Source organism: Pipra filicauda, unplaced genomic scaffold (assembly GCF_003945595.2).
Source record: "Pipra filicauda isolate LSUMZ 115617 unplaced genomic scaffold, ASM394559v2 scaffold4_size7858003_pilon, whole genome shotgun sequence".
NCBI classification, from domain to species: Eukaryota; Metazoa; Chordata; class Aves; order Passeriformes; family Pipridae; genus Pipra; species Pipra filicauda.
Window position 1 is genome coordinate 431,606 of NW_024104643.1, and position 26,748 is coordinate 458,353.

Genomic DNA, 26,748 nt, shown 5'->3' on the forward strand with positions numbered 1-26,748 from the left:
TATGATGTACTCAAAAAGCTTGCTTTTGTCTGGATCTGCAGTCTTTCATGTTGCTGTGTGTGTGAGACAGAAAAAAATATAGCCAATATTTATCCAGTGATGCTTTGATGTTAAAATTTGGCTGTTTGAGTAAGTGTTGCCAGGGTAATGTTTTACTCTTTTTATTATATTTCTTTTCATTGTAGCCAGTGAAGTGTGTGCTCTTGAATTTAGTGTTTTAAGCTGTGCTGTCATCTCACTTTTACACAGGCATGATAATTATTGTTACACTTGAAAATCTTGTTGCTTGGCTAGATATGCAGAGCAACAAGATCATAGGCATCAGGAAACCTTTTCTTCCCTGGGCCATTCCTTGGTCATTGCTTGCTGCAGCATCAGGGACTAGCAGCAGCACAGCAAAGGAAACTAGGCTTGTGGACGTGCCCTTCTTGCTCCTGATGTACAAAAGTTCAAGCACCTTTGTCATTATTTTCAACTGATTTTCAACATCAATTTCTGTTTATTTTCATTAAAAAGACATAACTGTTCCTATGCATTCTGTTAGGAAATTTGGTCTGATTTATGCTTCATGTAGCAGAAGGGAATATTGCATATTGAGAAAATAAACAATTTAAAACAAAAATTCCCAAAGCTTATATTTTTCTTGGAGCATTTTAGATTCGGGCTTTCAGTCAGTGGGGTATTGAGTTATAAACCAGTGTCAAAAACGACAGTTGAGAAAGAGTTTTAAAAAGCTTTTTTGGATAAACATGCTGGTTTAATACATAAAGACACACAATCCTCAGTCTGCTAGTCTTCACTTGCAAAGTTTTATGTTTAATTTAAATCAAAATTGTTTCAGTTCTTCCCTTTACAATTAGAATTTAATTTCATTTTTGAACATGCTCTTCTTAATACTGTTTTTCATGAAAGCTTTCATGGAAAGACTGGCTAGTCTCCCTCTCTCACTTAGCCAAGTTATCAAATGTAGAAATCTACATTTGAACTACTCCTGGAGAGGAATAACCAGTTTTATGTGCATTTCATTCTAAGATAGTGTTGAGGAATACATTCAGTGCAGGTAGCTCATTGTGAGGCTGCAATGTAAGATGCAGGCAGAGCTCTGGGTGGTCAGAGCCCCAGGAAGGGGTAGCAAACTGCTGACCCCATGCATAAGGGCGCAGGGATTTGTGGCCCTACCAGGGGACCGGAGACTCAGAGACACAGCAGGAGCCAGAGACTCAGGAGGAAGAGAGAGACTTTTGCACGCTTGGACTGTGAGGTTTAAAAGCCCAGGGTTTTCTTTGTTCAGGGTCCCTCCTCAGAGGCATCCAGCTCAGGTTATTATTTTGTCGTTTAGTTATTGCACCAAGATAAAATAATTCTAAGGATCTGGCTGTCTGAGACTACTATGGGAAACCTGGAGTCAAGTTTGTAAGGAAACCTGGTCTGACTGTGAGTGTGAGGTGTGTAGCTGTGAAGGAACTTCAGTCCCAGCTCAGGTGGTGTAAATGTGGTACGGAATGGCTCCTGGATGGTCAGATAGGGAAGTGTCCTTAACAATAGATGAACTTTGGTTTTGTGTTTTGCTTGTGTAGACTTTTTGCATTTGGGTTTTCTTAACTCCTTAGACTCTGTGGATGAACGTATTGTTTCCCTTCCCTGGTGCAGTACAAAGAGGTGAATCTATATGTAAGGTTTAATGTAAATAATACTTACTTTTCAATCCCATAGATACACTAATTTTAGGATTCTTTCAGAGGATAGTAAAAGACAGGCCTTTGGTTTGCATCTTCCTCACTTACATCTTTGTTTTCAGCGTAAGTGCTTCCACCTCCTCTGCACTGATATCCTCCAACTTTGGGCTGTATTTCAAGGTGTAGTTTTGCTGCATCTGCCACTGCTCGTTTTTCAGATGACGTTAATGTGAAGCTGAACTGATTTCTGACATCTGGCTGTTGCCCAAGGCATTATGAACAGACAGAAAAACCCCCAAATCTTGTTAATTTGTCTTTGATGCCGCTTGGCAGCATCATAAGCAGCCTCAGTTCCTGAAGCTGTGTGTAAATTGTAAATGTATCACTGCACTGCTGTATGCTTGTTTGATATTAGGATGTCTTTTGGTCTCTCAAAAAACTGGGGGAAATAGGGAGTGTTTTTTAAATGCAAAGAGAAGTACCACTCCTGAAGTCTGTGAATTAGGCTTCTATACTCACACAGAAAAGCCAATAAAATAAAACCAGCAAAGTGCATCCAACTAATGTACATGTATCCGAAACATACATTATTTATACACACATGAAACGTTCCCTTCTGCCTTTGTTCATAGAAGAAATATTCTCAGAGCTATACTTGCACAGTACTTAGCAAAGTAACATAGCAGTTATAATATAAATTACTTTAAATAATAATTACTGTAAGACAACAGGAGTTCATCTGATGGCCCTGACCTGTTCAAAACCTGCAAATGCTGTACAGTGAGACAGATTGCTTGGAAGCTGGCCCAACAGAGTAGCATTAAATCCCCAAGGAATTAGCACTATCGTATGCCTGTGCCACTTCTATCTTCAGGAGTAAGCTGATTTTTTTCAGCAATGTCTTTTCCTGAAGGATAACCATTTAAAAGGAACAACCAAACTAAGAACAGTTCTACCAAAACACTTTGCAGACTGCAGCTATCTATGTATCTGTACATGTTTTTCTCTGAGAGGACAGACTATGAGAAAACTCTATGTGCAACAATGTTAGCCATATTTGCTGGCCTTGTAGAATGAGGTTATAGTTATAAAAGTGGCACCAGTTACTCCTTTTTGTTTGCTCACACTCATGCAGAATAACTGTCTCAGAGTCCTCTACAGCCTAGGCAGAGCAGAATGTCTCTCAGGAGTGCAAGAAGGTGCTGCATTCTGCACTCACCCGGGGGCATGTTTCCTTCTGCCTCATCCTGCTTCCAGGTGATCAGTGGGCAACTTGTCCGTCTAAAGGAGACTTGATGTTCTGGCACATGGCTTCAGGGAAATGAGGGAAATACGCATTACTACAAAATAAAAATATGATTCACTGCCTTGTTTTTTTCTCGATGTAGAAATCTGAGGATTAGGAGAGGAACAGATTCTGAATAGGCTTCACCTGACTTTTATGGGGCAATCAAAGCTGTATGCTGCTGTAGAAAATTGTTTAGGCATGGGATTGTAGTCATATACAGTAAGAATGAGACTACAGGATGCAAAGTTTTCAAATTAGAGCAAGTATGATTAACTGAATGTTTTCAGAATTTTGACTTAGTGTTGCCTCTAACAAAGCTCTGACAGTGCCTGCAATCCATGTCCTGTTTTTGAGATTTCTCTCTCACACAAGATCTATGACATTTCTGAAACCTGCATAGGATCCTCAGATGTACTCGGGTTCTATCTATCCTGGATCTGTCAGCAGGTCTGATCTCCAGGGACAACGTGCACATTTTAGCATCAGTCTTAACACACCTTCCTAAACTGCGTTTGTCTTACTGCAGGGCAGTATGTACACATGTGTGAATTGCAGTATCTTCCTTTCCCACAGCCTGAGCTTTGATGAGAAGAGAGATTAGTATTGTAGGCTGGGGCCAGGTCTGGCAGCTGGTTGATTATAGGAGCAGGATTTCAGGGAGTGCATAAAACACTGTGTCTTTGGTTATTTTCTTGTCTTTTATTGTTCTTTTTCATTCTCTTTAACTTCCTTCCCTCCTTCCTTCCTTCCTTCCTTCCTTCCTTCCTTCCTTCCTTCCTTCCTTCCTTCCTTCCTTTTCTTCTTTTCAATGCTAGTCATCAATAAAATGACTTGGAACTAAACCTGGAACATAAATGTCAGACTGTTCACACTTCATTAGACAGAAAACAAGAGTAGTCAGCATGATTTCCACAATCCTAGTTTGAAAACCAATCAGTATAACATTCCAACATGTTCATATAGTTTCATATTTTTACACAATATCAAATTTCTAAAAGGACATTAAGGTGCTGGAGCATTTCCAAATAGGGGCAACAAAGCTGGGTCTGGAGCACAAGTCTGATGAGAGAGCTGGGGTTGTTTAGCCTGGAGAAAAGGAGGCTTGAGGGGAACCTCATCACTCTCTACAACTACCTGAAAGGAGGTTGTAGCCAGGTGGAGGTTGGTCTCTTCTGTCATGTCTCTAGTGAAAGGATGAGAGGAAATGGCCTTAGGTTGCCATTCCTGGAGTGGTTCTGATTATATATTAAAAGATTTTTTTCACTGAAAAAGTGGTTAGACATTAGAATAAGTTGCCCAGGGAGGTGGTGGAGTCACCATCTCTGGAAATGCTTAAGAGACCTCTGGATGTGGCATTTGGGTATATGGTTTAGGGGTGATGGTTGGACTAGATGATCTTGAGGTCTCTTCCAACCTTGATGATTTTGTGATTCTTTGTTTTCTGTACTTGTAATAAAAAAACATAACTTGTAGTCTGAAAAAACTTTATGTGGAGGAAATTTGGACAATAAGCAAGGAAATATTTTCCTTTTTTGACTAAGAACTATTCAGACACTTCCTTTCTAGGCTCTTTTTATTAACTAAATTTTTAATGATGGAATACATACCTGAATTATTTCTGTGCCTCAGTACAGCAGAAAGGCATGATCTTGAGACATTTTAATGGCTACATGAACTCAAGCTCTGCTTCTGTGATCACTGTTCTGAATCTTTATTTGTTATAATAAATTTCTCCTATGAGAATAGTGTAAATATTTTATACTGTAATATGAGATTTTATTTTAACTATGGTGATTTTCTGCATTCACATCTTTAAATATTTTGAAAGGGATTAATCAAAGAATAATTAGAAAGTCCAGTCAGTGTGATACAAGTAAACAAATAAATATGAATCTTATTTTCTCTTTAAAATGCTCACTTAATGAGGTATCATCTCACCTTGTTATGCCACGTACCAGTACTGTGGAGAGTCTATCATACAGACTGCAAGGTCTGTCTTTCTACATATTGGGTTTTAAAGAATACATCTTGCCAATTCTTACATGTAGATTTAACCCTGCAGTGATAAGTAGGTCCCTGGACTTCAGTGGGAGTGCTCCCATGGACAAAGCTAAGTGTGTACAGGTCGATATACATACCAGAGAGCTACTGTTGATATAGATGGCTGTAGAGGGTGGTTTCTGTTATTTCTTTTTACTTTTTTTTCTACAGACTGTCATCATGAAGCATATAATAATTATTAATTTATGTATAGTGTGTGTGCCTATATATGTACAAATATTGCTCTGAGGGAGACTTTTTTTCCTGAGAGCAGGATTATGATTATTTTCTATTAAGTAGGTTCCACTTGTCAGAAACCTGAATCATAGAAGTCAAAAAGAACTGGGGAAGATTCTGGGTTTCTTCAGTGTATCAACATATTAAATTTATTCAGTGAATATCTTTGAATTTTTCAGTAGCTTTTGATACAATTCTATAAAACCTGAGTTTCTTTTTTATTCCCTGTCCTTATTATTGACATAGCCATGAAATTAGAGCTGTACTGCTCATGTCATAACTGAGGGCAGGAGTTCCTGCCTTATCAGAGCTTTGACTGGGGACTTGCTAAGAAAGCTTGGGTTATAATGATGTTGGCATTTAGGAAAATATGGCTTGTTTCATGTGACCTGGATGGCAAGATCACTTGAAACTGATCAGTGTAACTAACTAGTTAAAATTGCAATTGCTGTATGTTGTAAGCTCAGGAATATCAGTGTCAGACCTCATGAATTTTCACCTATTTCTCATAGGTTAATTTACAGAATTAACTAAAACTTGTAGTCCTTCCACAGAAACTTGAAATTATAGTCTCATACGTTCTTTGGCACTATTTCCACCTAGTTGTGAAACACAGGCCAGTTTGGTGCATATGTGGGCCATTATTTGTGATTACTCTCTGATGCAGTCTTCGGAACTCCAACAGTTGTAGTTTGGCTGTGCATGCATCTAGATGGAATTTCATAAGTGGAAATTCCTTTCTGGAAATGCTTCAGATGTATCACAGCCTCACACAAGGCTTTTCTATGTAGAAACCCAAAGAGACAAAAAGGAGACTGGAGACATTTCTGAGTCCATCATTAGGATATGCCTTGAGAATCTGCCCCCTCTCCTGCACGTGCTTCATATTAAATAGTAGCTGAAACTCTCATCCCAAGCAAGAATATATGCATGTTCTAGAGATTAATTTTCAGAATTTTCTCTCCCTGTTAACTTTGTTTTCTCCTCTGATAAACTTTAATTTATACATATTTTCTGCAGGAGAAAGTCCAAACTGTAATAGAAAGCTTCATCAATACTAGTTCTAGTAGATTATAGTTACTAAGGTACAAAGTACTAAGTTGATGCTATACTATTAGCTGTATTCCTGAATGGAATAAATATTTTATCAATGTGTGTGAGATGGGAATTGCTGCAGTACTTACACTGCATAACTTTCATAGATTTTGTGTCTCAAATGATTGCGAGTAAATCTTCATGACAATACAACGTATTTGTCTTAACATACATAGTTTGAAGACAAACAATTTTAAAATTAATGCACAAATTTTTTATTTTTTATTGAATATTTTTCTTTCCTCTTCTCTTACACTTGACACTTTAGGTCTTTTAAGTCTAGTTGGATAGGAAGTTATCACAGCTGTAAGGAGATAGCCTTACAGCATTGAAATATCAGGGATTTCTCGTTTCCAAATATGTAAAGTTCCCATAGTAGGCCTGAAGAGTCAAAATACTGGACTTTAAACCTATCAGCTACTAGAATTGAATTAATTAGAATTCAGTATAATTGAATTCAATAAAATTAATTTTATACCTTTTGTCACTAGGTCTTTAATCACAATTTTACAAGAGGAAAGAGGGGAATATTGTTTACAAGCTAATTTGAAAACTTAGCCTAAAGTTATTCAGAGAATATTGCTGTTAACAGTGATGGACAGCAAAGATTAATCAATTAATAGAGCTCAGATGCAGCAGTCAAAAGTATACAGTAGATCTACATTTTTACACGTAAGTGCAAAATTATCAAAAACTGTCATCTATGAGACATATGGATAAAGTTTATAGTGTGTGTGTTTTCTTGTGCTGAAGTATTGTTTATTTAAAACAGTGCCATGCTGACATTATACAGGCTGTATTTTCCTTACAAAATTCTGGAGCAATGGTGGTGTTAGAGATACATCTAAACATGATACGTGAACTAACCATGAAGTTGCCTTGCATGGAAATGTTCTTTTCAGAGTGAAGTGAGATGAAATCTCCTTTAAGGAGAAAAAAAAATAAGCAAAAAAAAAGCAAAGAAAAAACCAAAACCGACGAACCAAACAAGCAAAAACCCAAGAACCGCTCCCTCAAGCAATAAAAAGCATAATCATAAAAATATTTTTAAATATTTAAGGGTGTAAATATAAAGAAGATGAATCTGACAGAAGCAAGTTAAGAACTTGTCAGCATACATGGAGAATTTTGCTTAAAATTCAAAATTTACTCTTTTTTATGTGACTGATTGCATCATTTTCCTCTAAAATATTGAGAGTTTAAAACTTTTAAATATTTAAATACTGTTATAACTGACAATGTGAAGATCATAGGAAATATGTGATTTGTAGATGGATGGACATGGATCCATGCCTGTGAATGTGGTTCAATATACTAATAATGTGTACATTTTTGTTTAATGCAAAAGTAAGACATAATACAGTCAGGCTTAACTTCCTCATAAATTATAACAGTAAATTCATTATAAAACACTTGCCATATGTTGCATTTTCCATATGTTATGTTGTACTATCAAAAATACTTGAATAAAAAAATACTGTCTTTTTGTCTGGTCTAAATACCAGATTTACTCTACTGAATTGGTAAACAGTCACAAAAATAAAGCTTAGGTCAGTATTTACTTTGAGAAATTCTAAAGCTCAACTATAATTAGCATGAACATTGTATGTATTGTTACATATGCTCTCAACAATGGAAAGAAGTTGTTTAAAGGTTTAGTCTAGAACTGTTGGTTTTTTTACATCTGCAACTTTTTGAAAATTTGTGCTATTAATTTCTTCTGAAGTAAATGTTGAAATCTGAAGAAATATCATCTGGTCAGATTGCCTACTAGATAAGGTCTTTCTAAAGAAGAATTGTATGCTGGGCTCAGCAAAAATAAACAAACAAGTCATGAAAAAAGAGGAAAAGTAACATTCAGTGCTAAAATACATTCTTCAGATAGCTGAAGGGACTTCCAGATTTTTAAATTAACGTAGCTTCTTTCCTACTATTTTTCCACTCTTATGATTGTTTAGTGCAACAAAGAAGTCTGAGACAGCATGGAAAAAATTATCAATTTAATAGGTAAATTGTACATAATAAGTTAATTTCCTTTGATGTCTTTCCATAAGATGTTTCAATTTGGGGGAGAAGATCCTACTTTCTTTAAACCTCACAAACAGGTAATTGTCTTTCTTTATGCAGAGACCTCAGATTAAAGTCAGCCATTGGAGCTATGATTATTTCTCCATACTTATCTGACTGTTTGACAGTACTTCAGAGTCCACTTCTGTCAATGCAGTGCAGAACACCGAAGCGAGTTACTATTTGGTTGTTCTCAGTACCTCATGAGCCAGGAGATGTAACAATACTTTCAATTTCTTTATGTGAATTTCAGTTGAGCCACATTAGTGTTCTCTTAGATCAGCTTGTTTGAGTGCTAATAACGTTAATCTGTTGGTATGGTGTAATTTAAATATTCTGTAGCACTGTACAAAATTCTGTTCCATTCAGCAGAATCTCTGTTGCCCCCTTTTTCAGATGACGGTTGCTGCTGGTACGAGCATTGAGAATAACATTCAAAGGACCATATCCTGCCCTAATGTATGTTCAAAATATCTTGGTTTTTTGCGTAATTTAAATGTGAAGCCTCCTTACATGAATTTGATATTTTGTTGCCCATAGAAGCTTGTGCATCTTGAGGTTACTTCACATTATATATTTCAGGGTCAATGAATATTGTACTACAAGTGAGGTCTCAGCCAATCAAAAATACAAAATTACTGTCATTTCTTTCTATCCAGTCTGATGGTGCAGCTAAATAAAGATAATGATAATATATTCATAGTTCCATCTGCATTTACTTTGCTTCCCAGCCAGCTCAATGCTCCTGTCAGTTGAAATCTAGAACAGCAATAGACAAAATGAGGAAAGCAATGAGAGGCTATATTTATTCTACATAACCTTGTTTTAAATTGGGCTTTGATACAAAGATGTGTAATAATAAATTTGGAAGGAAGGTAATTTCATTTTTCTTGCTTAGACAAATATGTGTCATGACTTAAAATAGAAGGACGGAGGAGTTGCTATTGCTTATGTAAGGTGGAATAAAAATTGTATCTGGTTAACAAAAGAAGTAAACTATTCACTTGTAGTATAATAGGTCATTTATCTTTTTTTACCAAAACTATTCAGATAATGGAAAGCTGTTGGGCCGAAATTGAACTCTTATACATTAATGGGGAAACATTAATTAAAATTGGGATGTACCACAGAGTAAAGAAACTATTTTATAGAACCTATTTTTTATCATGTAATGTGTTTAGTAATTTATTTTTCAGCTATAGATTATCATATTTATAGGGGAACTGGCAGAAGGAATTCTGGATAAATATTTCCATCATCATAATTTCTTTGGAGATATAGCAAATAATCAAAGTACAAGCACAATCTGGTTAAAGTAACAAAAAGCAAAAAGAAAAAAATACTGTGATTTATTATTGGCAAGAAGGGAATTTGTCCTCCATGTCTGTGAAAAAAATTCATCATCTTAAACCGGTCTTTTTTCTGGAAAGTTTGTGCTCTTAAGAGAACACAAAGAAATTCTTTATACTGCATTCTTAGAAAATACTGCATCTCACTATCTGAATCACTATGGAATGGTTCTGAATAAATTCCCTCAATAGACCAATATTATAAATTTTTGTCTATGATTTGCAGTGTTCAATTTCCTATGCAAAGGAAAAACACTTCCTCAATACACAATGTATGATTAATCTCCAATTTCTTCTGGATTTTCAACATGACTTTAACTTCTCCAACGCAACTGTAGTATGGTAGTCTGCAATAGTACCATTTTTCATGGAAAATATTAATATGAAAAATATAGACAGAATTGCTGAGCATGGAAAAGTGCACTATTAATATTTGGTTATAGAAGTCTATGCTATTACTTCAAAATTGTTTGGGATCTTTAAGTTTGTTCCCTTTTTTTGGAAAGTACATTAAGACAGGTTATAAATAGATGCTTACTTAAAAGAACAGAATAAAATTTCCTTGGAAAGAAATGTATCAATCTCAACAAGAAAGGGTATAAATCTTAGAACTCATTCAATGCTCTTCTAACTCCGTCTCCTGATTTTCCTATCTTAATGTTGAACTTAATGTTTTTGTCTCTGCTCTAGAGACAGTGTAAACTAGAGTCAGTCTCACCTCTCGGCTCTCTGAAGGTATCAGTCTTTCTCTGTTAACTAAAAAATGACCTAAAAAGCCATCTTGGCTTAGATACCTTGCTTGTAGGTATCTAGATACCTTGCTTGAAATTACATAATACAAACCCTGTTTTCCCAATTTAAGATGTTTTTTAGGACAAGACTAACCTCACCTGATTTGTAGTCGCCTAAAAACCTGGAGTTCAATTGAGCTATGATGCAGACACTTTCATCGAAGAAAATAAGGTACACCATTTGAAGATAATCCCCTCTTAAAATAGTTTGGATGGATTGTCACCGAAGGGTCTTTTTCTCTCAACTTAAGCAGTAGGTTAGGTGAATATCTTAACCTAGGCATTAGAGACTATTTTCAAAACTGAAACTTGGAAAAAAAAAATGTAATTCCCATGTAGGTAACAGTGGAAAATCTTGCAATCCAGTCAAAAGACTAGGCTTTCATATTTCCCCCTGAAATTTCTCCATGAACTAAAAAGAGTTCTTAAATTCTTTAATAAAAAATGTTAGTTTTCACTTCTAGTATAAATGCACAAAAAATAAAAACTTTCATGTTTAAAACTACTGTTTATTTCCTTCCAAAGGGGAAAATAGCACAGTCCAGTTATGAAGAGTGTGAAACAAGCTTTTGCCATTATTATTTGCTTATAAGCAAAGTTTTTGTCAAGTGATTTTGAGGCCTTAATTTTAGATGTTCTCTTTATAAATAGGTGCAAACAACCAAATTCTTAACTATCAATAAGGAGAGACAATATTTGTTCTGTTTTGGACTTCCAAACAATTGTCGATGGAAGTTTATTTTATGCAGATGATTTTTTATACTTCAATTCCTAAAGTTTCTTTTCAGTTTTATCAGATTATTAGGGCACTGGAACAAGTTGCCCAGAGAAGTTGTGGATACCCCATCCCTGGAAGTGTTCAAGGCCAAGCTGGATGGGGCTTTGAGCAACCTGGTCTAGTGGAAGGTGCCCTTGTCTATGGCAGGGAGTTGGAACTGGATGATCTCTAACATCCTTTCCAACCCAAAACATTCTATTATTCTATGATTTTTGAATTTATAATTAATAATGACCAAACATTCTGTTAATTACAAAAGAATTCTGTTGAGAGATATAATCCCTATCAACATCTGCATGTCATTCAAATGCACAAAGCCTTGAGCAAGAGCAAGAAGTGGAAATCTGCACTCAGCTTTTCACTAAGCATGTTGCAGGGAGGACAGCAAGGGAAGGAGGTTCTTTGTACATCTTCTCTTGGCACAGGGTCTTCCTGGGGCACGATAACAATTGCAAAAGCAGATCCAGCTTCAGTTTAGAGAAACAGCGTAATTGAAAAGGGTCATCCAAAACTTGATGAATAATTACAAAGTGTTTTATCCATTCCTAAATTCCCTAGTGTCCTGATGATTGGAAACTGTTTATGTAGCTATTCGTTACTGAGTAAAACCCTTCCTCTTAGACTTTTTCCCCAGTATACTTCTATATTATGATTCATTGTTCTTATGTTAATTATAAAAAAATTGCTAAAGGAACAACTTAATGCAATTTGTCGCAGATCAGAAACAAAATTAATAAAATAATTTATTTTATTCCATTGAGTTCCAACACCACAATTACTTGTGTAAACCATAGTTTTAATAATAGGCATTAAGACTGTCAAATCTACAGCCAAAACCATTTGAATACATGCTGAATTTTCAATCATTGGGCTACGTTATTCTGCAATGTTTTCTAGTTTCTTGTAATTACTGTGACTTGCATAACTTTGTACTTCTGCCTATTGTGAAAGGGATAACTGTAGAGGATGACCTCAGAAAAACAAAATTTTCAGTTAGTATCTGTTGCACTGGTTCAGCATTTTAATTACATGGCATTAATTACACAGTTGTAATTAACTATAAAACTCAGTTATTTAGTCAAAAACGCACAGTACATTTGGTTTGGCCTTTCTGGCTCTTAATCTAAGACCTAAAATATACTTCTAGAAGTGCTTATCTAGAAGTAGTATTTGAAATACTAAAACCGTAAAGAAAACATAGAGTAGATTACTCATGAGACATATAGTCTAAAATATTAAAAATGCTTTATTATGCCTGAATAACACCTCTTAGTGTTATTAATAGCAAATGTAAATAGGTTTTTAAATATAAAGGGTGTAAAGTATGTCATTCTGCTTTATGAAAATACACTGCAAGGCTTGCAATAAAGCTAAAACTCAAGGAGAAACTGCTATGTATTCAAAATTGAGAATCCAGATATTATGGTGATTTTCAAGGTACAATTTTGTAGACAGTTTCCCACATATGAAAAAATCTAATTTGTACACTGTTACTTAGTGAGGTTTACACCTTCCCCGTTATAGGCTTCAATTTACCTTTATTCCCACATAAACTTTTTGTTTCTTGTTTCTTATAGTTATAAAATGTTTGCACAGCAGACGCTGAGTGGATAAATTGATATTACATACAATAATAATACACCATTGCAGGTTATTATCTTCTGTATTTTTTAGTGGGATAATAACTACTACGTTTGCTGTCTTTTGTACAAGATATCTCAAATCATTACTCACTCTATCTATCTATCTGTCTGTCTGTCTGTCTATCTATCTATCTGTCTGTCTGTATATCTATCTATCTATCTATCTGTATTTTTAACAGATAGATCTTTAAACAATCGCTACAAGTACTATGTACTCTGTAAACACCTTTTCTTGATAAGAAGTAATATCTGTAGATGTACGCCTAAAGTACATTGTAATATGCCTGGATGAACATTACTGATGGACATAGAGCCACTTAGAACAGTCTATAATACTTTGATATCTAAATGCCATTGCTTGATGACAGGGATCAGTGCAAGCTAATGGTCAACGAAGACAGGAAACTTTGTATGCAGATCCAGTTGCTGTGGCTGCATGACCTTGAGCTTCTGAAAAATGGTAGTATTGATACTCGTTTTCTTTACAGCTTTTTAAAGTCAACAGTGAAAATGTAAAGAGCAAAATACAAAAGAAAATGGTGGCAGATGTTAAACATGTTGTGTTTCTTCATTTAAAATAGAACTTTAGTATGTGTTTTTGTAAAATAAAATTGTGCTATATAATAAACGAAAACATACTTCACTGCATATAACTGGAAAGAAAACTAATTATTTAATTTTAATCAAGTGCAAACACAACACTATTCTTTCATGGAAAAACCACATTTGTTTTGTCTAAAGAGATAGATACCTTCAGGAATTCTTCACTGATCTAGGCAGAAGTTTTAGAGTTTTTGAGTTTAGGTTTTAGAATTCCAGCATATAAGCATAAATTTAAGCTTAATGTGCTTAAATTTTTAACATTTTTTTATTACTTTATGACTTTAAACAAGATATAGAACATATTTATAGACATCTTCTACAGGAGCTCTGTAGGAAAACATCATTTTTTTTATATTTTGTCAAACTTGGCAATCATGCAGCATCTTATAAAATTGCTGGTTTTCATTCATCAGCTATCTTAATTCTTTACACTACATCAAGAGGTATTTTGGGAGGGTTACAGTAAGGAGAGGAGAGAGAGAAAGCCTTAAAATATCAGTATATTTATTTTTCTCCTATATTAGAATGAAACTGTACTTCCAATGATTTATATTTTTTTATATCAAAGATTAAATCCTGCTTATTTTCATAAGTTTGTTCATGTGAATAAGTTGTGCATGTCTTTTCTTTAAATTTAAATTAATTTAATTTCTTTATTCTAAAGAAGAAACAATTTTGTCTATGCTCAGAACATTTCACTACATGTAGGAAGAAAAAGGCAGAAGTCTAAACACAATTGCAAACCTCTAGCCTTTCTCAGATTGCTAAAGCTCCATGAGCATTCAGCTCAACTCCCTCAGCTCTTTTTCAATATTTATAAGAATCAGGGATTTACCAGACAGTGACGTACTGCTTGAAGCTACAAACCCATTTCATGTGATCACCTGACCCTTTCAAGCATCAGACACCCTTGGCACAGATGTCTTACTTATGTCTGTGAAAGGAAAAAAATTCCTCTCCGTTGTCAAGCTTTAACCCAAACTCCATAGTTCAAAGTCTCCGGGATTTAGTTCATTCACAAATAAACTTGCAAAGCGAAAAGCAATTTGGATTTGTTCTCACTGCCAATGACTGTGCAGCCCTGTATTTTCAGTGTGACACTAATGTTCTGGCCCGCATTTCCCATTTCCCTGCCACAGGGCCAGCAAATCTCACTGTGCGGTTCAAACTTCTGCCTCTGCTCCAGACCTTCTGACAGGCAACCAGCTGGCAGATCTGCTGCCTGGCCAGCTGTGCTAACTGTGTTAAATCATGAGGTAGAAAGAGAAAACAGCAATGCTTTTCAGCTGGGGAGATGTATCACTGGCAAATGTATGCTTTGGTAACAGTGTAGTGTCCTGATCCTCAAGTGTGTGGCTGCTCACTCACGGTAATACTGTTATGTGCACAGCATCAGTGTCCTGGCAGAGCTTTGCAAGCATTCTAACACTGTCCCATGGCATTTGGACTGACACAGGACCAATGCATTGATTTGAGAGACTGAAAATTGAAAAATGGAAATCAGGAACCTGGAGTTGTAGTAGTGCTTGTAAGGATTTGCAGGAAACAATTCATAGATGATATCTAAGTTTAGAACCTTTTTAATTTTTATATATGTGCTGGGCATGGACACCATTCCATATGGGTAGCTCTGCTTTCGATGACAGCATGGTGATTTATAGGTCCTTATCTGTTGTATCCTGGGAGAGGAAAAAACTTTAAAATCTGTACATCAATATCACGATGAAAGGTCTAGATTGTGTTCACTAGATGTTACTAGGCAGCTTTACTGAGCAGATCGACTGGAATGAAAGACCGAGGACTCTGAAGCTAGGCCCCTCTCTCAGTGGCCCACTGAGAGGCTTAGTCATTGCTGCGGGCTGACCTTGGCCAACAGCCACAGTCCACCCAGCAGCTTCCTTACTCCCCCTCTTCACCAGGACAAGGGGAGGAAATAGGTTGACAAAGCTACAGGTGAAGATACAGGTGGGGAGATCACATACTAGTTACCATGTGGGCAAAGCAGAAGGGTTAGAGAAAATGAGTTTAATTTATTTCTGATTAAAATAGATCTGGACAGTGAGAAACAAAGACAAAGAAAAAATAATAAAATAACACCCACACAGTTTTTCTCAGGCTCAACTTGACTCCTTGACTCCCAACTCCTCCAGTCTCCCACCCTGAGTGGCACAAGCGATTGGGGAACGAGGATTAGGGGCAGTCCATAATAGCTCCTCTCGACTGCTTGTTTTTCCTCCTATGTTTCTCTGCTGCGATGTGGGGTCTTCTGCAGGCTGAAGTGTGGACAGCTGCTCCTCCTCCTCCTCTTCCTTCTCCGACTTTGATGTCCACACTGCATTTCTCATTCCCTTTTCCTTCCTCTCCTCCTTTGCCTGTTTGTGGGCCTGTGTGGCCCCCCATCGCCAGCACCGGGGCAGCAGTGCCCAAGACACCTGTGCAGCTGTGCTCTGAGCATACTTCACACACATAGAGCTACAAACAGAGTGTTGAGATGAAAATGTCCAGCTTTCAGACCTCTCTCTCTGAGCCACCAAATGAAGAAAAGTTAATCACCAGAGGCTTTCTCCCTCTTCTGCATACGCCACATCTAAAAGCAGCTTCCATGTTCTTTCAAGAAAGGACCTGAGAAGCACTTACCTATATCTTATGTTTTCTTCTAGAATTCACCACTGGTTTTCTGCTTTTTTTTGTTATTGTTGTTGGTTGGTTGGTTGATTGTTTGGTTTCCCATCTGCTTCTGAGGCACATCTTCTGTAAGGAGGCTTTCAAGCCACAGAAGGAAGATTTAGATTTGGAAAGAACTATGCTTTGGGGAGAAGAGGAGATTTTCATTGATTTGGTAACATTTTTCCTCTGTATTATTATTGAGAAAAACCTTAGTCCTACCACCAGAAAACAGGTGGGACAAAATCTTTCCATGTCAGAGATTTAATGCATAGTTTTGTAGAGAGCAATGATGCTTCTAAATACTTTCCTATACTACTCTTCTGGAATTTGCATTTTTCTCAGAAAAGAGGAATACGGAAGAGCCACCAGCACTTAATGACTGGGAAATAACTCATTTGGCAAAAGGCAGTTGGCAAATTCCTTTGAAAGAATAAAAGAACATCATCCATCCCAGGGTGTGTGAAAAAATAAATCAGCTCAGATTCAGTTTATTTCTGTATTTAGAAATTTGCTGCGTTTGTGGTGAACAGCTTTTGCTTAGTGAAGCTGGAGGCTTTCTTTCTTGCTGTCGCAACACCTTTGCTGGAAATGAGGGAAGGCAGAGGAGGAAGCTCTCCCTGTGCAAAAGGGAAAAGTTCCTAGACTAGAACAAACTAACAATTAAATTGAAAAGGGCACCAAGGAATGGAAGGGGGGGAAATAATGATGAGTCATTAGCGTGGAGTCTGGAAGCAGGTGGAGGATGAGACACACCAGTGGGAACAGGGACTGGTGGCTCTGGGGGAGGGACATGAACTGAGATGGATGAGAAGAGTGGAGAAGGAAGTTTCAATGGCACAGTTCTCCCGACTGAAAAGACAGATGCCAAGTTTACAGGAAAGATGTCTCAGGGAGGATGAAAGTGGGACAGAGGTGCCCCCTCATAATTTATCCTGAGTTTCAACACACAGAACTATGAATGACAGGTGGCACTTGTTATGTCTGGACATTTCTACTTCTGATTCTCTGTTCAGCCCAGATTTGATGCTCTAGATAAGGCATATCTAACATGCTAATGAGAAAATTATTCATTCCACTTTGGTTTTGGGAATTTATAGAGGTTGTATTACCAAATATACCTGTGAACTCCTTAGACTTATGGATTAGTTCTAAGTCAGTGAAATACTCAATGTCACACCAAGCTGTATATTGCACTTAATTAAATATTTCAAGAGAAAGACACTAACTATTAGTTCAACCACTCAACTTGGTAAAAGTTCAGCTTATAGACAACAATAATCCTGCTACTGGCACCTAGATAACACTCTTGCACTCTTCTAATACAGCCCTTTTACTGTAATTATATATATATATATATATATATATACAAATACATGATATTTTGAGTGGTGGATAGAAAGTTCGTTGTAATTGTTTCCCCAGCCAATAATTCTGGTTTATTAAATTGCTAATAGTTGTCTGCTAGAAGAAGAAACAAACATGCCCCGAGAAAGAAAAGGAATTATTTCAAAGGTCAATATTACTTAAGCACTTGTTTCATGCTTACAGCAGATTGGAGTTAAGAATAATTGGAAAGCATACTGATATTGTAAGTGACAGATCAGAGGAAAAAGCTTACACCAAAGGTTATAGTCTGAGTTTCCTCAGTGCCTCAAGGATGTCACTGGCTTGAAAATGCATAAATGCTTTATAAAATAATGATGGAATATAATACTAAGGCAAGGATTAACTTGATTTGAGTTTCCCAAAGGAAATGCCAGGGAGAAAGTCTATACTGTTAGAACTGTAAACACTAAATCTCAAATAAAACATATTCATTTTCTTTGAGCCGTTTTCTTTGAGTCCATTAAAAGAAATTGATTAAAAGGAACATGTCTTTCAGTACTGCATCTACATTTTCATGCTGCTGCAATATAATTTAGTTTATGTTTGGAAAAAGACAGAAGTGGGAATATGATCCTTCTGTAGAGTTTGAATTTCACTTGACCTTTGGATCGCACCATTGTTCTTTCATTCATATGTAGTAAGACCATTAAAAGTTACCTGGGTAGTGATACAATGAATTTTGCAACTCTCTTCTTTTTCTGATTAAATTGTAGATGCCTTTTAATCTATTTAAATAAAACAAGCACAAAAAACCCCCACCCACACACAAAAAACTCCAGAAAAAACTGAACTAAAGCAAAACAAAAAACCATCAAAAGAAAAAAAAAACCCTTTAGGAAAGTTTGTCATTCATAAGGTTTTTTTGTTTGATCTTTCTTATATCTACTTTTTATGTATGCAAAATATTAATTTTTCATCTAGATATGTCCATCTTTCAGATTAGATATTTTAAAGACCCAACAATATCAAAGTATTAGCATCAACTGGCTTCTTATTCCATTGCTCTCTGTCTTGTATTTTATGTAGTAAAAGACATAATTACACATTGGGGCATAATTATAGGGTAAGAAAGAAGTGTGAAGAGGCAGATGATTAGAAAGAAGATAAATATTTAACAATTGAAAATAAAGAACAAAAAGAAACATGTTTTGGGACAAGTGAGAAGAAAGAAACCTTATGAAGATATTTCAAGCAAAGCATCCTGTGATCTGCTAAACATATAAAACTTGCTCTCTCTTAAATACATACTTTTCTATGTGAGGAAGTGTACGTAGAGTAGGTTTGGTCAGAGCATGTGATTTTGCCTTTACCCTAGAAGTGTAACAAGTTTCCACTTACAGCTCTTGGTGGGCTGTAGAAGAATGTGCTGCAGTTGCCCAGGTCTCTGTAAACACAAACAGGCATGGCTAATTCTCATGGCGGTCAGAAAGCTCATGTGCCTTGCAATAATGTATTTGTTCTTATATTCTTCACTGCTATTTTAATATACAATTCTTTTACTTAAGTGTTACACATATTTTTAATTAATTGATATGTCAGTCTGTTGTAGAAGATTACTGAAATCTGGAGGTTACTTTTGTCTTGTTACATTTCTTATCCTGGATTCATTTGGTTTTGATTCTTTTGGTTGGTTGGTTGGTTTGTTGTTTGTTTTTTTTTTTTTTTCGCTTATAACACTAGTAGCTACTGTTGGCATATTTTAGTTTTATTCCCATCAGTTTCAATTACTGTTCATATCTCTGCCATTGTTTTGTTTGCTTGCTTTCCTACTTTTTTTTCCTACTTTTCAAAGTGCTTCATTTTGCTGAAAAGAAGACATTACTGTTAATCAGGAAAAGGAGGAATGTATTTTCTGTGTTTATAGTCACAATGTTATTTTGACATAAGAGTATGGCCTATGTTGCTGGTCCACAACTCTGTAAAGGAAGAGGTAGCAATCAAAGCACTGAAGGAGAGCACACACAATACAGAATACAGACTCAGCAAGCTCTAGATTCTACTCTATGAAAGTGTATCATTGAGCTCTCCCCTGGGATTGCTGTTTGTTTGTCAACGCAGGTGGCTGTGATGTCTGTCTTTTCCCATTCCAGTTGATTTATCAGGAAAATTGATTATGTATTATGTAGCTGAAGCCAGTTATCTGTCATGTTGTCATGGTGACATGTCACAAGTCATCTCTGACTTGCCCCTCTGAATTTACTGCCTCTTTTTTAATATGTAGTTTGTAAGTTCTTTCGGAGAGAAAACTTATCTTTCTCTGCTGTCATGCCACACAGTAGAATGAAATACTAGCCTTTGAGGTAGGCTTTCTAGTGCAAATTTTTAATAGTTATTTAATACGAAATAGATTTGTTGTTTGCATGAAGTGTTACAGTGTAAGAACTGAAGGGAAAGTTACATTACTTTCACTTGGATCAACCAGAGACAACATTCGATATATTGACCTCAATGTGAAAGAGTTTCCAAGTATTGTAATGCTCATGGCAAAACTTTCCAAAGCTCTGTATGGACAGGATGATATATCTGGGTTTCTTAATATTTTAAAATTACACAAAAGTGCCAACTTTCTATGTCAAATTTTGATAGTTTAGATCTTTTCACTTCAAAAGAAGTTTACTGGTTTGGATTTTGAAGCTTGATTTTTGAGATGGACATCTGAAGTCAGACTCCAAAGTCAGGATAGAGGAATCTCAGCTATATAGATTGATAGTTCCATCCTGGAGGAGGAATCTCCTTGGATCTAGGTATCAAGATGCAGATTATTTATTGGAATTAAAAGTTCCTAAAATTGTAGGCATTCCTGGGATCTAGTTTAGCAAAATTTACAGTGGGGGGATAGCTTTCCAACATGGTTTGCCATGCCACATTAACAGGTCTGATGGAAAGTATGACTGATGACACACATTTCTCATCTGAGTCCCAGTGTGAATTTTTTTCTTGACTGAAAATAGTGCAGTAGGTGCTAGAGAAGTTGCCACCTGGTACTTTTTAGCTATAGGGAATCATTTATGACATTACTACCATAGAAGCATATTTCAACTCAACAGAAATTCAGTTCAGTTCATGGAAAAAGGTTTTGAGTTTGAATCATTCATATGTTGTTACTCCTAAGAGTTTACCAATGCAATTGAGATGCCTGGGAACATTTTGCAGTCCCTTGGAAAAGTAGTTTTGTTCAGATGCTTTGAAACTCTGACTGTATCCATACTGTGGTCCCATGTTCTGTCCTTTTAGCAGAGACCCAACATAAACTAACATTCTCCACTCATGCCTACATAATAAGATCAGTTACTAAGGAATAGAAGAAATCTGAGAGACTTACTGAATTTCAACTACTGAGTTTTCAGAATATCAGAGGCAAGTTCTTTTTGATATTATATATGAGGAAGGTTTATTGTTTAGCATCAAATTTACTTGGTTGAAGATATTTGACATTATCTGGGATTTTAATTTAGAAAAGTGATACAGCAATATTCTGAAATCACAATGCAAGCACAGTATAGCAATCACACTATACAGTGAAATCATTTAATGGACACAATCCCCATTACCATTCTGGTAATAGGTAGAAGTCAGCTCAAAGCTGTTGTTTTCTTCTGAGTCACTTTTGCTATTTGACCAGTATTTGTAACTGTTGGGTTGAGCCACACATACAACTCCCCCATGCTGGTCTGTCTGGCGCAGGAAGATAATGCTTTCTATAGATTATTTTAGAGAAGTCCATTTACATAACCAGTTGACCCTCAACTGATGCAGCCATTTATCTACAATAAAGGCCACATACTGGTCCCCTTGGTGTTGAGGTGAGGTCAGCTTCCTATGTGATAACTGGAAGTTATCAGAAGTGTGCCTACTTCTGGAATTCTTTCCTGAGCTTCTTGGGTTCATCATCCTTGTGTGTCTTCTCTGAGCTTTGTTTTATGGCAGAGGTTCATTGATTGATCACACAGAATTGGCAATATTGCAAATTGCAGCAAATATTCATGGAAGAATATAAAGAAAATCTTAAACATTTTGTATGTGAATCTCTCCCTTTCCCCATAACAAGTCCAGATGACCACATTCAGATAACAAAACTGAAGTTTGTAAAATTCACCTTTTTGATTCCAGTCTCCTAGAAAACAGTAGTCCTAATATGGACATTTCATCAATAGATAAATGAAAATATGATAATGTAGAGAGAAAAGGTGATGAAGACATCATTCATATAAATAATTCCTTCTACTACATCATTAATTCTCTGATAACCAAAAAAAGATTTACTTTTAAATGTTTTATAAAGATATCTATGAAATACCATCCAGTTATTACAGAGGAGATATTTAGAGAATAATTTAAAAGAAATAAAACTTTTAATGTATATTTAAAATTTAAGACACATGTATCTGAAGTTCTAAGTGATGACTGCATGCACATATGTTCATATTGCTGTATATAAGCTACGTAATAACAGACAAATAATTTTTTTAAAATCTCCACACAATTTGTAGAAAAAAATTCAAATCAAGTTGATTGGCTTCCTGAGGCTAAACAGAAGGTAAAACTTTATGCAAAACTCAACATGATCAGAGGGCAAGGATATTTTAAAGTATTTCTATTTCAGCAGTTATGGGCTTGCCTGTACACATATATGAAGTGCAAAAAAGGAATAGCTGTTTTATCCCCTGTATTTTTGCAAAATGTCCTCATACAGTTCTCACGCTTGATTTTTTTCTGGCTGAAAAGTGTTTTGATATGATTGCAATGCTTGGGGTTTGTTTGGGGTTTGGGTTTTTGTTGTTTTCAAAGAAGATCTAAAAGGGGTTAATGAACGCTGGAATGTTGTCACTGCATTTTAGTTAATATAGTCTTTTTTTTCTCCCCACTGAATGTAGTTGAAGAATGACTCAAAATTTTAAAGAAACTGTACTTTTCTTAGATGTCCATTTACTCTCTCCCACATTAGAACACATTACTTTCTTAGTAAATAAGGCATAGATATTTCACTCTAAATAAAAATAGTTTATTCATAACTTTGGTAATAAAATTTTGGACAAGAAAGACTTAAAATGGAAATGTTAGATAAGACAGAGCTTTACAAAGCACTGAAAACCAATTGATTCAAAAAAGACGAGAAGGAAAAGAGGTGTCACGAGATGTTGCCTTCAGATCTATAATGTGAAATGATTTTCTTGCATTCCAGTATTGCTAAAATAGATGACTACCTACATAGATACCTCTAAGACTTTTAGTAATGTGATGATTATATGTTAAATATAGTGCAGGTAGAAAGCCTTTTAGCAAGCAAAATCAAATTTTCACTTCATCACACAGGCCAAGACACTACAGGGTGCTCTGCTTAAGTCTACTGAAGCATTCATTACCTTTCCAAACTTTTAGGTGGTTTAGCACCTGGGGAGAGATTTTTCCTGACAGATTACCCACAGGCAGTTTACAGACAAACTGTGAGATATCTATGGTACCTGGGAGAGAGCTAAAGGTGGCCTGAGCTGCAGGCTGCATGGCTACAACTGGGACAGTGTTTTATGAGTAGCCAGGATGTAGATGTTGAGTGGTAACAAGACTCTCTGGAATTAGCTTCTGCTTTGTTTCTTAAGTCCGGGATTCTTTCATTTCTCCTTGTCACAGCCTTTGTCTAACAAAGTAAATGTACAAGTTGTAAGCTAGATGTCTGCCTGAAACAGATATATCCTAGATTTTTTAACTATATACTAAATATATTAATAAACATTTTTTTGTGATGACAGATTTTAGGGCTTTAGACTGAGAAGATCGCTTCTCTAAACCAAAGTTTGCAAAGTATAGTACAGTATGATTGCTAATAGTTTTCTTCACTACACTTAACTAAGTCCCACTAGTTTTTTTACAAGTAAAAAAGCACATACATTCCCTAGGGAGAGGAGAACTAGTGAGGTATCATTTTCTGCAGGATTTATGTTTTTCCTGTTTTGAAAATCTTGCTTTTATGACCAGGACCTCTATTTTCATGGGTGGCATGATGCAATGCTGTAGGCTTAGTTCGCTATGTACCGAGTCCCATTTCTCCTGATTGAAATACTTCTCTACAACTATGAAAAATGTTCCCCTTTTACTAAGGAATTAAAAGGCAAATGTTTAACACAAATGGCTTGCTATAGAGTTTTGTTGGTAATTTATGCAAAAAAGTAACTGTTCAGTTTCACCAACCTTAAACTACTGCTGAAAAGACTATTAAGTTTTTCTTTTAACTGAATTCTAGTATACTCTTGGATAGAGTGTTTACATTTTTCTCAGCTTTCTTACATGATGATATTCTTTTTTCTTAGAGATGTCAAATAGTTGATGAATAAAGGGATGTTCCTTTATTTACTTTGTTTAATTGCTTTCTCTCCTGTTGAAGAGAGACTTCCATATTATTTATGTATTTATCTCCAGCTTTTGCCCAGTTGACACATTCAGAAACCTGACAGAGTAAGATGTTAATTGCTTTTATCTATTGCTTATCAGTTTATCAGGGCAAGCATAGAGTTTAATACCATCATGGCTACTTTGCTGACACTTAAACATAATAATCTTAATCTCTTTTGCAAGTGCTGGCACTTAGAGTCATGTTATGGCATCATGATCTCATCCACTGTTACTTTACTGGGAAGGATGACTTACCAGAGTATGTCATCCCGGTTTGAGATGGAGGTAAAACTGCCTGGGCAAGAGCTGCCCATAAGCCCATGGGCTCTAGTTGGCTTTCTGTTCATCTGCAGTAAAAATTTTCCTCTTAAACTCATATGCTTTTCAGTTATAAATTGGCTTCAAAGAATTGATGGTTGCTCTAGGGATTGACTTTTTAGAAGCTGAAATCTTCAGAGTGTTTCCAGTATTGTGATTGAGTTTGATTTCTTTGCATCTGCAGGCTTGAGGAGGGGGGATATCAGGGTAAAAGGAGGAGAATATACCTGTAGGGTTTTGACACACTGTGAACTGTCATGGTACCCTGATCATGCTTAGTGGTTTATTGTGGTTGCTACCTTGGGGTTGTCATGACAAATATAAAGAACCAATTTAGGAAAGAGAGAACATTATCTAATTTAGCAATATTGAATGATAATTAATAGTTACACAAAAGAAGTTACAGTAATAATGTATTTCAACAACTGGCCATTATGATCATGCTCTGCAAGAAGTGTTCCACTTCTGTTGGATTTCTGTTGTTTGCCTGTGTTCAGATGTTTACTTATTCTTTTTGTAGTTGTCTTGGTTCTGGAAACATGCTGTAAATAAATATACCCAGGGAAAAATATATATTTAACATACAGCTTTTATACATTAGCTAGTTTGGAGTTTTGGTTTGATTTGGTTTGGTCTGGGTTTCTGCTTAACTTCTGAACCTTGGGAGTGAGAATATCTTGGGGAAATACAAATCATAAAATTCTTATTGTACAGTAAAATGCAGAAAGTTTTTCAAGTGTTTCTATGCAGTGAATCTGACAGATGTGTCTGTGGACAGGTAAGACTGAGGCTGTATGTACTCTATTTCACAGGGGAGGCATAATATAAGCCTGAATTGTTGGCTGCAAATACAGCAGGGTTTCTGAGAATCAGTATTATTAAAATCGTGTTTTCTATTTCTCTTGACATTAACAACTGCAAATGCAGAGTGATAAAAAAGACTAAGTTATAGTCTGAGTCTTGCTGTTTATTAGATTTAAACATATCTGGTGAAAATCCTTAATAGTCTGTATGTGTGCATGTATTTCACTAAAACACTACCTTAGAAAGATAATTTTTATTTCCTCTTCCCTTTATATGACTCATTCATATCTAGTGGTGGTAGCTGTAATCCTCAGCTGAGCTTTCCTGAACAGAAGAGCTCAAAGCTGTCGCATATACTCTGTCCTGAACATAATCATGCGTTTATTTGGTTATCAGTAGATACAATGTAGTAAAAGGGGACAGATGTAAGATATAGCAGGATAGTGAACTTTAAACAGAAATAGGAGCTCTGCAGCACCTCAAAGACAACAAGAGTTGTTTGAAGTGTGACTTTCGTTTAGAGCACTAGACCCAGATTGGCAAATCTGATTTAGTTTTCAAAGTGGCAGTCACACATCAAAAGGCCCAACAGTTTCTGAATTATGTGTGTGAAAATTAGGTAGCAAACCTTTCTCTGACACAGGCTTGTAGTAAATATTTTAAACAGAACTTTAAAAAATAAATATATCTCTTTATTTGTTGAGTTTTTAACTTTGCTTTTTATGAGACACATGGAGAGTGTTAGGTGGAGTCATCTAAGTTAAATGAAAAAAACTTTCTTGTAGTTCATATACTGTGTAATGTTTATGTAAGGTGATCATATACGTACGTGACCAGGTCAGGCAAAATATAACTCAGGGATGTGCATGCATTTGTCATCAGAACAGATAACTCACCATTTCTTAGAAGTCATGGACTAAGTCCCAGTTTAGGTGTACTGTCCTTCTGGTAGCAGTGCTGTTCTCTAGCATTGCACAGGCACTACCCATGTGCCTAAAGGACTAAGTAACAAGATGTGGACAAAGGTGCATGAATTACCTGGGCTCTGAGCAGAATCAGTCTCTGGACCACCTATCCAGTGGGCAGCTAAAGAATTTATAGCTAATGAGGCTGTATTTTGATGTAAATATGTTTTTTATTGATCACAATCACTAGAGTCCTACAGAGCTCTTGATTAGCAGTAATTTTCTTGTACATGGAACTACTGCTCATACCCAGGAGCATGCTGTGTATAGATGATGTAATTTATAAATTTTTTTTCTCCTTTCCTGAATTCAACACATTATTGAACATCAGTGAAAATGTCCTTTCATTAATATTTATGATTTAGTGTCCTGTTTTTCTGAAATCCAAAAGACACTGTTGTTTTTGCTGACTCATAATAAATAAAATCCTTTAGGATAACAAATATTTTAATTACCAGGGTTTATCAACTTCTTTTGTTAGAAAAAAGATAGGTTTACTTTCTACATTTTTAGAATTGAAAAACTTCTATGTGTTTTACATAAATTATCCTGTAGTTAAAAAAAAAGCTGCCAATATCTGAATGTTAACATGATTTAAAGATGTTTTATTATTTCTTTATTTTCAATATATGAGGCACAGAGGTTAATCAGATC

At 35.8% G+C, this 26,748-nt stretch overlaps 1 protein-coding gene across 12 annotated transcripts in view; it reads left to right on the forward strand.

Annotated features, from left to right (window-relative positions):
* Positions 1-26,748, forward strand: part of PPFIA2 (PTPRF interacting protein alpha 2) — a 324,459-nt gene that overhangs the window by 162,613 nt on the left and 135,098 nt on the right. For 6 of the 12 annotated variants that reach the window (XM_039386745.1, XM_027747811.2, XM_039386743.1 and 3 more), the window contains one exon: positions 8,800-8,862. The exons of the other annotated variants lie outside the window; for them this stretch is intronic. In XM_039386745.1, the coding sequence (XP_039242679.1) occupies positions 8,800-8,862 (63 nt within the window). The remainder of the gene's footprint in view (positions 1-8,799; positions 8,863-26,748) is intronic. 12 annotated transcript variants of the gene reach the window in all.